This window comes from Eurypyga helias, unplaced genomic scaffold (genome assembly GCF_000690775.1).
Source record: "Eurypyga helias isolate BGI_N326 unplaced genomic scaffold, ASM69077v1 scaffold38844, whole genome shotgun sequence".
NCBI lineage: Eukaryota > Metazoa > Chordata > Aves > Eurypygiformes > Eurypygidae > Eurypyga > Eurypyga helias.
This window is the reverse complement of record NW_010248807.1, coordinates 20,579-32,405: the sequence shown is the minus strand read 5'-3', so window position 1 is coordinate 32,405 and position 11,827 is coordinate 20,579. Positions and strand designations below refer to the sequence as shown.

General features: G+C 56.7%; 1 protein-coding gene across 1 annotated transcript in view; it reads left to right on the top strand.

The window, feature by feature from the left end:
• Nucleotides 1–2,762: 2,762 nt before the first annotated feature.
• The window catches only part of LOC104509297 (ankyrin-1-like), a gene marked incomplete at its 5' end in the record, with an annotated part of 24,130 nt that continues 15,065 nt past the window's right edge, over nt 2,763–11,827 (top strand). The window contains 9 exon segments of the mRNA XM_010151186.1: nt 2,763–2,864; nt 7,761–7,859; nt 8,955–9,053; nt 9,694–9,792; nt 9,927–10,114; nt 10,226–10,349; nt 10,870–10,918; nt 10,921–10,961; nt 11,260–11,374. Coding sequence (XP_010149488.1) covers nt 2,763–2,864; nt 7,761–7,859; nt 8,955–9,053; nt 9,694–9,792; nt 9,927–10,114; nt 10,226–10,349; nt 10,870–10,918; nt 10,921–10,961; nt 11,260–11,374 — 916 coding nt within the window.

Here is an 11,827-nt window from a genome sequence, read left to right as displayed (position 1 = left end):
TTGTCCTGATCTCTGTTACACCCCCAAGCAAAGAAAGCTGTTGTGAACGATTCCCCCCTGAGCGATAGTCCCAGCGTGCACACTGACATCGGAAGGGCGTTATGACTGCAGAGCTCTTTCCTCTGCTTTTACCATTTGAGCCGAGCTATCCCTCCTTCTCTGGCTGCGCGTGTTGTCTGGCTGCGGGTGTCTGATGTCCTGCATCCCTCGGTGCATCTCTGAGAGGTGCACGCTGAGCGTGGGGAGCAGGGGGGCAGCTCAAACGCTCAAGCTTCAGCGCATTCTCCGCGGCCCTGACCCCCAGCATCCAGAGGGTCAGGAGGGAATCGCAACCCCTCTCCCCTGGGACGGGTGTTACCTGTGAAATGCCAGGCTCCTGGGCACGTCTGTGGGGCTGCTCGTCCTCAGCTGTTCCTGGGGTGGTACCTACAGCTCTGACCCGCTCCCTGCTCTTGGCAGCAGTCATCCGCTTTCCGGAGGCAGCTCGGTATTAAATATCCTGTCTGACACAATAATGGAGAGAAAATGTACAAATTCCATTAGCGGCTGGCGATCCCTGCAGGGTCTGCGTTGGAGCGAGGAGGGAGCCTGTATTTTTAGCTAGAATGCAATGTAACTTACTGGCTCTCTCAAAGCCGGGGGGTAGATAACCAAGGAGGGAGAGAAGGGACACCGGGCTCAGGTTTCAGCTGAAGTGCCGGACTATGGCAGCACGAAAGGGCAGGTCCGGTCCAGACGTGGCTGTGAGTATACAATGCACTGCTCCTTCGTGCCCGCAGAGACCTGCGCTTTGCTTTTCTGCTTGCTGTCTGCCTGTAGTCCCTGCTGCTGGGCGTGCTGGGGCTTCGTGAGCCCCTTTCTGCTGCTGGAGCCTGTAGAGTTTCACCGTTTCAATCTTCGCAGCTCTGTGTGTGTCCCATGGGTGGGAGAGCCTGGCTGAGCTGTGCTTTGGCTTTCCAAGGGGTTGGAAGGTCCGTGCTGTGGCTGGCATGCCGGCAGCATAGCGGAGGTGCTGCCGTGTCATTGATCCTGCCTTGAGATGCAGAGGCTTCTAGCAGGGTCTGGAGTTGGAAAAGCTCTTTGCATTCAACCTGTTGCTTGAAGCTGTCGGTGTTTCCTCGCTAGACCCCAGACAGAAAGCAGGGCTCAGAGCGCTAACACGCACTTCTGAGCACAGTGCTGGGACTGCCTTCTGCCTCATACGGAATGATCCTGTATGGGCAGAGCACCGACACACCATCTCACGTCTCCTCCAGGCTCACAGCCCTCCACAAAGCCAGTAGGTCTGCTGGGAATCGAGGGAGTCTTCCCGGATGGACAGTGCTCTCCCCTGAGGTGGTAGCAAGTGCAGCCAGCTGGCACCGAAGGTCATGCGATCAGCACGTGTTCCCCTGGCTCGTGGGGGCTATGTTCTGGGACGGGGCATGGGGGTGCTTCCCTCCACCACCCCAGGGGCTGCCCCACACACAGGAGGCCATGGCACTCGGCTACTGCTGTGGGAGCCCGAGCTGAGTTCTGCAGGGTGTGCCTGGCATGGTGGGGGACAGGACACCCCACCCCCATGAGCCTTTTGTTCTGCAGAACGTTGCAGGGCAGAGGGCCCAGGACATGGCTGCGTTTCTCTGGGGTAGGAGGGTTGGGCAGAAAGGATGGGCTGGAGGAGGAAGATGGAGGAGAGCAGAAGGCAGCAGAGCTGAAGTCCAAATTCAAATGGCTGAGGTTGCAAAGAGAAGGGAAGAGAGAACCCCTGAATCCATGTGGTGCATCATCCTGTCCAGATCTGCCTCCAGTGCTGTCCTCGGTGGCCATGCTCCTGTCCAGGAGCTTCCTAACCCTGGGTGCCCCTCCACAGCCAGGCTGCAGGCACTACAGGGTGGCCTGGGATGGCAGGATGCAGGCTCACGTAGCACAGGAGGTCCCTCGGTCAGTCCTAATGTGAGAGGTACAAGAGGGGTTCTGATTTTCTGTTGGAGCCAGAGGCAAAGGATTGTGTCGGGCGCCCTTGCCGTGGATGTCTCACGGCTCTTGGCTGCAGGCCCTTTGGGCTGGACCTAGCAGGCAAGCATCAGCTCGTAGTCACAGGTCCAAGATCCCAGCCTCGCAGAGCCACATCACTGCATTTCCACCCTGTTGTTCTCCAGCTTCTGGTGAACCATCCCATGGTCTTCATTTGCTGCCTTACACTGCTAAATAGTGATGCTCGAAGTATTGCTGTGCCTTGCCTGGGGTGGCTGTGTTTTAGTGGTGCGGGGAGGCACTGCCTTGTTTCTGTTGGAGAAGGGAGTTGTGACTTCCCTGGCTGAGGGGTGCTCAGTCAGGGTCGTTGTCCCTGGTGTCAGTACTCGAACTCACCGCCACGGCTACCCAACCATTTCAGGAGGATGGCAGAGGTGGGCCTTATCCATTGCTGGAGGCTCTCAGCCAGGACACGGAGATGTTTCCTGGGCCAAAGGAGGCTGCCATGATTTCAAGAATCCCCTTAGAGCTTTGTCCCTACCCAACTCCCGGTGCTGGGATGAGCTGCAGACCTTGCGTGGCTCCCGTGCCCCATCATCTGGGTGCTCTTCACGCTAAGTCCCAGTCCAAGTCCTGCTTTTTCCTCTCTGATTTGGGGCACCTCAGTCTGTCCCAGCCATTCCCACCTTGACCTGCCCAGCCTCTGCAGTCATGCTCTCTGTAACTGAGTGAAGATCTGGCCCTGTGCTGGTGATGGGGGACAACAGGGGGACTCTGCATCTCATGCTTTTTCTTTTTTCCCCAAGGCCGATGCTGCAACCAGTTTCTTGAGAGCTGCAAGATCTGGGAATCTGGACAAAGCCTTGGATCACCTCAGGAATGGGGTAGATATTAACACCTGTAACCAGGTAGGTGAAACACACAGGGCTTCTGGTACCGTCTCTAGTTCATGTGAAAATGCTCCCCCAGGCCCAGGGACAGTCACTGCACCCCTTCCTTACCCTGCTCCCATAGGATGGAAAGAGGGAGGGTCTCCCATGGCTGCTCGCTTGCTCTGCGTGTCTGATTGGGAGCATCTGCCCTGATCCCACAGTCCCGCCTGCCGTAGAGCAGAGTATGGGTTGGCTGGTAGTAAGCTGCCTGTCCTGACCCCCCCACCCCATGTGCCTGGAGCCCGATGAAGCATCTGGGGGTGAGACAAAAGAGGGGCTGAATCAAGTGGAGTGCAACGGCAGCTTTGCTGTGCGGAGCTGATTTCCTGGGGATGATCTGCCCTGCAAAGGCATTGTGCCATCTCCAGACACGTGTCTCCGGGGCTGTGGCATGCCTGGCCATGGAGCCCTGACTGCCAGTGCGGTGGGGGGATCCCTGGGTGCAGACCCCATCCTCCTCTCACCTGCATCACCCCTGCCAGGCTCCAGGCAACCTGCAGCCCCTTGTCCCTGCCAGCTGGCACAGGAGCTCCTAACCAGCACCTTGCCCAGGGGAGCGGCCACGCAGGGCAGACAGCAGCACGAGAGGGTCCCTGCCCGGGGAGGCTTCACCGGCTGAGCTGGGTGGAAAGAGGTCCTGTGCTGGGGAGGAAAAGGGCTGACCAGAAGGCAGATCCGGAGCAGTTTTCTTTGGGGCAGGGAGGGCAGCAATAGCTATAGAGTTCTGGGGAGCCTGGCAGTACTGGCTGGAGCTGAGCAAAGGGCATTAACAGGTAAGCAGAGAGAGAGATGTGAGGCTCCTTTAGGGTGACAGGCAACAGGGACAGCTGAAAGGGGCTCAGCTGTTTATCAGAGGGCAGAGCAGATAGCTGTGAAGAGTGTAGTGAGTGAGACATCGCAGGAATCACTCGGGGATATTCCTCTTGCCTGCAGTGCTCAGGCTTTCATGTTCCCAGAAGCCACAGCTGAACACAAGCAGGGAGTGCTTGCAAAATGGCAGTATTGGTGGCATGGGAGGTGTTGGGCAGGTGGGGACACCCCTAGACCAGAGCAGAGACAGGTCTGCCCCAGGAAAGCAGAACTGCAGTCACAGAGGAGTTGTTTGCATATAATCGAGAGAACATTTTGTACCCGCGTAGGTGCCAAGTGCAAGTGGCTCAGCCTGAATCGGGGTTATGGGCTGTAGGGAGAGACTCCGGGGGCTTGGGCTGAGCAGGGGGGACAGGCAGACTGCACTGTCGGCTGCTTTCCGGAGCAGCAGTGATGCTGGGGGGCTGACTCAGCAGGTAGTACGAGTGTATATTCACCCGGTTCGGTACCAAGTCCCCAGACCAAGCACAGTTCAGACCTACTGATCCATGCACTGCAGTGGCCAGTGCACTCACTGCAGATGGGTTCCCCCAGGAAATGCCACCCTCTCCTTCCCTTTTGTGACTGATGGTACCGAGGTGGTACCTTCTGCAGGCCCCTGGGCCACACTGCAGCTTGCATTCTCCTCTCTGGAACACTAGCTAAGGCCTGGGGAAAACTCAGGAGATGCTCATTTTGTTCATCACTGTATTATCTGGATTATTAGTTCATAATCAGCATCCAGATACTCTCAAAGACTTCTGTCCTGGGGCTGTGTGGGGACATACGGGATTTAGATCAGAGGAGTCTTGCAGGGAGAAGAGGTAGAAAATTTTCAGTTTCAGAGTCCTTTGAAGATGAGCTTTTCCATGGGGTCCTGTCGGTGGGTTAGAGGCGACCCCATAACCGTTTTGGAGATGTGCAGGGTTTGAAAAAAGGAGAGGCCATGTGACACACTCTTATCACAGGCTGCAGGGCTTGGCTGACACTCGGCGCTGAGATCGCGTGCTTGCATCTGGCAGGATCTTCCAGGTTGCTGTGCTTCACTTCCGAATTTGGCCCAGTCATTAAACCCAACTGCTGCTCCCTTAGTCTCTCCTGGGGGAGCAGAAGCCCCTGTAATTGAGCCACAGCTCACTCACTTCCGATGACAAGCCTAAAGATAGAGGGAGGATTTCTACATCCACTGCTCCTGTACTGCTCTAGTGCAGAGGAATTTGGGGTTCTGGAGAGGGTTCGGTGAAGAATTAAACGAGGGAGACCCAGCCACAAGCTAAAGCCGATGGCTTTGAACTTCCTCCTCACCCAGAGAGACGGTCAGTGATCAGCTGTCTGCAGTGACTGGCTGCGAGTCCCATTTCCAGGCAGATTGCTGGTGCTGGTGAGGGGATTTAACGCCTTGACGGGGAGTACGTGGCTGCAACAGTATGAGGCACTTCACTCGGTGACGTCTTTGCACTGGTTCCTGCCATCTCCCTGAGGTTAGATGGCACTTTGGGGTTTCCTTCTGAGGAATATCAGACCTGTGGGAAAGGTCCAACCTCACATGTCCTGTATAGAATAAAGAGGGATGTATGTGGTCAGACCTATCCCACAGGCCCTGTATTCTTACTCAAGTGCAGAGACCTTGACATGCCATCTGATCTTCATCTCGCCGACTTCATCCCCTTCACTGCTGCCATCTGCGTCAGTGTCTTCATCATCCACCTCTCCCGTGTCTCCAGTTCCTGCATGCTCCCACCTCATCCATGTGGAACCGGAAGCCTGAGGATGAGCGCATCTCCCTGCCAGGACCCTCACCAGCAGGGAACGGCACTGGGCTAGCAGATGGGTGCCAGGAGATAGTCTCTTTAGGGGTGACCCGTCCCAGTCTCGATGGGCAGATCCCTGCTTTGGCACAGGCTAAGTGCCAAGTCCTGCCTTTTGTGCTTTTCCATAGGGATGCATTTGTCGTGTTGACAGCCAGCACCTGGGATTTCTGGGAAGTGTTTGCGGCACTCAGTGAGGGGAATACAGCACCTTTCAAATTAAGCACATCCTGTGGCGGTTTTGGGTCAGATGAGCTGTCAAGCCAAAGCAAATGTGCAGAACAGCCTGTATTGTTCCAGGAGCAGAAATATCGATGGGCCGCTGGGAAACGATCTTCTGCAAACATTGCACTTATTGCTGTAAGGCCAGAGAATAACGATTCCTCGCAGGTTTTCAAAAGGTTATTTATGAATCCCTGGCGTAAAAGAGCCAATGTGCTGAGGAGGGCAACCGAGCATCCGTGGTCTTACGTTCAGGGGTTGGTTGCGTGAGTGTAACCGAGAAAAAGCGTGTGTCTGTGGCCACATGCCCAGCTCGTGAGCTCACCGGGGTGAGGGCATCAGTGGCCATTTTTATGGGATTGTATAGGTGTGTTTTAGTCACAGAAGCTGGGCTTGACCAAGGTGATGGGCTTGGTGCAGCTGGGCCTGGTTGGGGATGGTTTCCTTTCGGTGACTGTTTGTGAGTGTCACAGCATTCCCACTTAGTTTTCCCTTAGAAGCAGGCCATTTGTGTTTGAGGCTGTATGGAGTTGATGTGCTGAGGAAGCCCATGGTATTTTAGGGTTTTGCTCTTTGTGCTATCATCAGAGCTGAGCAAAAGAATCTGTGAGTCTTTGACTATGATCCTGGATAGCTTTGAGTGAGAGAGGGTGGAAAAGCATTTTCCAGTATGATAACACCCTTGAAGCTGTTCTGAGTTTAACTGGAATGTTGAGGGCTGGAACTGGAACCTCCCTGGGCGCTTTCTGCTCCCCTACCTATATTCAGGTGGGGATGGAGCAGGTTTGTGAAGTGACCTTCCAGTACTCTACAGGGGCCGAAACAGATGGTTGGGAGGTGGAGTGTGGGCAGGACCGCGTGCTCCCAGGGAGCTGGTGGCTCTCTGCCATGTGACAGCATTGTGTTAGGGGTGAGTAAACATAGTGCATCCACCTGGGAGAAGCGAGGGACAAGGGAAGAGGGCCTTATGGGGAAAAAAACAGCATCTGAAATGGCCTGCAAGTGTTTTAACCTCTTAGCCAGCAAGTATGCCAGCCCTTTTGTTCATATTTGGGAAGTGGGTGTCAGAAATACTGGAGCAGAAGGTGCTGGCTGCCCTGACAGCCCAGAGCTGCTGAAAGGGCACTGGCCAGCCCCAGCTCCCAGTGCTCACATGTGTAGGAAGAAGACGACCTAAACTGGGGCACATGCAAAGATGTTCCTGAGAAGTCCCTTCAGTTGTTTGGGAGCTTCCTGGAGCTGGTGGAGCTTATCAGTGGCACAGCCAACGCTTTCTTTGCACCCTTTGCTGCAGCTAAAGTGCGAGGCAGCAAAGCCGACCCTCTGCAGAGCGTGGGGTGTTGGTGGGCAGTCTGCAAACCAGCAAGAAGCCAGCTGCTGGCCCTGGAACTGCTGTGAATTAAATTTTCTGCTTGATAAAATCATTGTCCCAGTCAGAGCTTCTCACTGCACTTCTGTCTGTGTAAATGTTAAGCTTTAAGGTTTGTGTGTGCACTGCACACAGCAGCTCTGGTGCATCCTGACTCTGGGCCATGCACTAAGCTGAGCTCTGTGCTTTAGGTTTGAACAGCCCGACTGCAGGCAGGCGATCGTGGGGAGGGGCACCCCAAGGAAAAACACTTGAGCAAAGCCAGGAGTTGCCATCAGGGATGTGTCGTGGCAGGGAGGACCGAAGCAGTGCCTGTGGTGCCACCAGTCCTTAGGAAATATCATACGGGGGTTGTATGTTTTGTTCATGGAGAAGCCTCCAGCATTAGTCAGCCACGCAGCATTCCGTGGTTGCCTGGGCAGCATGGAGCTTAACTGTGGCTGTCACACGGGATGCCAGTGCAGGGCTCCAGGACAAGGCAACGGCTCCTGCTCCCACCAGCCTGGACCTTCTCCAGCGGGAGCCAAGTGCCCACGGTCGTGTGTGCACAGGAGCTGAGTAGGGGCTTCCCTGGAGAGCCCCAGCTGATGACTAATGCCCCTCTCCCACCTTTGCTCCCTCCAGAATGGGCTGAACGCCTTGCACCTGGCCTCCAAGGAGGGCCACGTGAAAATGGTGGTGGAGCTGCTGCACAAGGAGATCGTTTTGGAGACAACAACCAAGGTGAGGACAGGGGGTGCCGGTCCCATTAGTCACCACTCTGCACCCTGCCATTGCTGCTGGACACACCACCAGCAGCTGAGCAGTGAATCAGCTGGATGATCTTTAAGGTCCCTTCCAACGCTAATCATTCTATGATTCTATAATCACACGGTTTGCTTTCAGCCCCTGGAAGGGGGGTGCTGGTGGCTGTGCTGCTGGGCGCAGCCAAAACTGTGCTGGGCATGTGCAGGTGGGTGGGAGGTTCCTCTCCACCTATGCTTCTCCTCCGTGGGGGCCATGGGGGCCACTGTGAGCTCAGGAGGAGACTAACAGAGGCCACAACCTGTGCTAGTGCTGTCTTAACTCGCATCTCCTCACAGCACTGGCTGCCAGCTCAGGTCATCCCTCACTGCCCCACAGCAGCCCCCGGCGTGATGCGACACCGAGATGGCCTTGGTACCGCTGCAGCAAGCCCGGAGAGCTCCTGTGCTCCCTAAATAACGCATTCGTTCCTTGCATCACCGTGGCGGGGTGTGGTTCTTGCTCGGTGATAAACGAGACAACAGCGCAGGCAAGCAGGGCTGACAAATGCGCAGTCTGCAGCACCTTCTGAAGGGCTGTGAGAGCAGGAGGGGGCCTGGCTTGTCACCCCCCCGGGTGCTCTGCCGGGGCTCGGAGTGTGGAATAGTCTGGGATTCTGCCACACCCCCCCAATGTGTCTGCATTTTCCAGGCTGCTCATCCCTTAGCTCTGCTGGGATGCCTTGGCTACCAGGGCACACGCTGCAGTTTTGCCTGAAGACTGCCAGCTCAGCTCCCCCCATCCTCCCTCCCCTCCTTGTCTCTCGGTGCTGGAGATACACAGAGCCTGACGACGCGTACGGCTTCTGCTGCCAGGAACTTCATGGGAAGGATGAAATCACTCTCTTTCCTGGCCAGCAAATGTGAAGGGAAGCTGCCTGGTCTATCGCAGGGGTAGAGCACAGAGCAAGAGCTGGCCCCACAGCCTTCCCCTGGCCAGCTGCTCTGTTTGCAGCGCGTTAGCATGTCAGGCCCATTTTTTGACAATATCCTGAGCTGCTCCAGCCCCTGAACGCAGCCCTGTGTTGTCTTTCAGAAGGGAAACACAGCCCTGCACATTGCTGCCCTGGCTGGACAACAGGACGTGGTCCGGGAGTTGGTGAACTATGGGGCCAACGTCAACGCGCAGTCACAGGTAGAGCGACCCAGGCTGGGGTGGGAGAAGCACCTGGCACAGTGGTGGCATGGTGGGAACTGTGTGCAGCATGCCCTTTGCAGGTTCTTTCCAGTCCTGTTCAGGGACAAGGACTGCTCTGCCACACTGTGAAAGAAGATGAGTGTGCGAATGGTGGGGGGGAGTCCTGAGGGGGATGGGGAGGCCAGCATGGTCTCTCTGCTGGGGGATTCCATGAGCTCATCCAGGGAGGATGCATGGCTGATGCCTCCCTGGTACAGCCATGAGGTCTCCAGCAACCCCTGCGGCTCTGCACACTATGCCTCCTTCATTTTCTCTTTCTTGGGCCTCGTGGGGCTTGAAGCTTTTCAGCTTTTTCCCAATGGGATAAACGTCCCTGAGGCAAGGGAGAGTAGTGGCAGTGAGTGGAAGGCAGTGTCCCCTGCGTGGACTGTTGTGAAGCATCCCCTGGTTCTTTCTGGATGGGGGGGAGCCTTGGGCTCCAGCTCTCCATCATTGCCAGTTTTTTCCTTTTTTCCCCACCCACACTGCTTTTGCCCCAATTCAGTGAGCTGAGGGTGTGGGGGTTGATGGGGTGTAGGTCTGCAATTGAAAAATTTGAGGAAGAGCTGCGTTGATGTGCATGGCGCTGTGTTTGCAGAAAGGCTTCACACCCCTGTACATGGCAGCGCAGGAAAACCACCTGGAAGTTGTCAAGTTCTTGCTGGAGAATGGAGCCAACCAGAATGTAGCCACAGAGGTGAGATCCCTAGAGATCCCTGTGGCCCTGATTCTGGGGCTGCTGTTGGATGTGCCAGGTCCTGCCATGGCTCCTGGCTCCCACCCCCTGGCCCCCTCCCCCCCCCCCCCCCCCCCCCTGCCTCTCCTTGGCAGGACGGCTTCACGCCGCTAGCTGTGGCTCTGCAGCAAGGGCACGAGAACGTGGTCGCTCACCTTATCAACTATGGGACAAAGGGTAAGGTCCGCCTGCCCGCCCTGCACATTGCAGCCCGCAACGACGACACTCGCACAGCTGCCGTGCTGCTGCAGAACGACCCCAATGCAGACGTCCTCTCCAAGGTGTGTGGCTTTCCCATCCTGTCCCTGGGAGCTTTCCCACATCCCCGGGGAGAACAGCAGCTTGGTATGCTGTATTTATCCATCCTTTCAGCAGGGAGCATGTGTCTGGCCAGGCTGATCCCTCCTTCTTTCCCCTAGACTGGATTTACCCCCTTGCACATTGCAGCCCACTACGAGATCCTCAGTGTGGCCCAATTACTGGTGAACCGTGGAGCCAGTGTCAACTTCACGCCCCAGGTGAGTGTGAAGGGGGAAGGCTGCCGGGACTGGTGCTGCTCCGGCACCGGAGGAGGATGCTGTGCCTCCTTTCCGTACAGGTGAGGTGGGACTATGCGCACTGATGCATGTCTGGGGAGCTGCCGTCAATAACCCGTGTGGGACTTTTCTGCTCTCTGTCGGATGTAGCTGTGCATCCCTGGAAGCTCCTGGAAAGCTGGTGCTGTTGCTGCAGGGCAGAGCTTATAGCCCCTGCAGTTGGCGTGCCTCTTCCAGTCCCATGGGTGCAGCCAAATCTGTGAGCCGGAGCTTTCCTGCAAGCTCTGTGCGGCTTCTCTCCAGAGCCTGTAGCTGCAGGCAGGAGCAGGCGCTCACCCTCGCTTCCAGCTCTGAAGCAAGCTGTTCCCCTGCACTGTCCCTGGGCAGGGATTTAGCTCTCCCCTGCTCTCTGTACTTGGTTGGCCCCATGCCTCCTTGCAGCCCCATGGGGGAAGGAGAAGGAGTTTTGCTCCCTCTAACAGACTGCTATTCCTTCTGTCAGAACGGGATCACCCCGCTGCACATAGCCTCCCGCCGGGGCAACATCATCATGGTTTGCTGGACCGCGGGGCCCAGATAGAGACAAGGACCAAGGTGAGACCGCATCTGAATAACCAGCATGGGGCATCTCCCTCCCTGAGCTCCCTGCGCTCGGGGAGCACTGCCCGGTCCATACCCTGTGAACATCTTGCTGGGTGTGTGAGGGAAGGGATGGACCAGGTTTTTCACTGGTGCCTGTAGAGGTGAGAGGAGGATGCATGGCTACAGGGGGTGTGCCCTGGGGGCAGACTCAGTTTTTCCTTATTTTGCAAACAAGTCCAAAGTCCCTGCTTGAGGGGAGCCCTGTCCTTCCTCGCCCATGCTGAGCCCTTGAACCCTTCTCTCTCCCCAGGATGAGCTGACCCCTCTCCACTGTGCAGCTCGCAATGGCCATGTGCGAATTGCGGAGATCCTGCTGGACCACGGGGCTCCCATTCAAGCCAAAACCAAGGTACTTATGGGGCTATGTGGGGCTGCACTTGGTGTCAGATCCCAGGGCAGCACAGGGGCGTAACAAGCTGTGCACCATTATGGGATGTCACTCATGGCTGGGCAGGGGCTGAGTTTTTGGCCTGCCGAGGGGCAAGGAGCTTCCTGACATCCTCCTTGGCCCTAAGTGGAGCCCTTTGCCTGAGGGCTGCATGCTTCGAAGGGACCAGCCCTGAGAAGGGGGTGGCCTGAGGGCCAGCCTGCCCCATGGCAGCAGCTCTCCAGGCCCTGCCCTCTGCTCAGCATTGCTCCCCTGCAAGTCTCGGTGAGGGATTTTGGGGTTCCTCTCTTGTAGCACCTTGGGGAACGTGCCATCTGTTCTGCCCCAGAGCTGTGGCCAGGGGAGTGAGGCAGGGGCTGGGGTGGGATGCCTTGTGCCCCTCCTGGCCCAGCCCTGAGGCCCCGCTCCACGGTCACAGAATGGCTTTTCT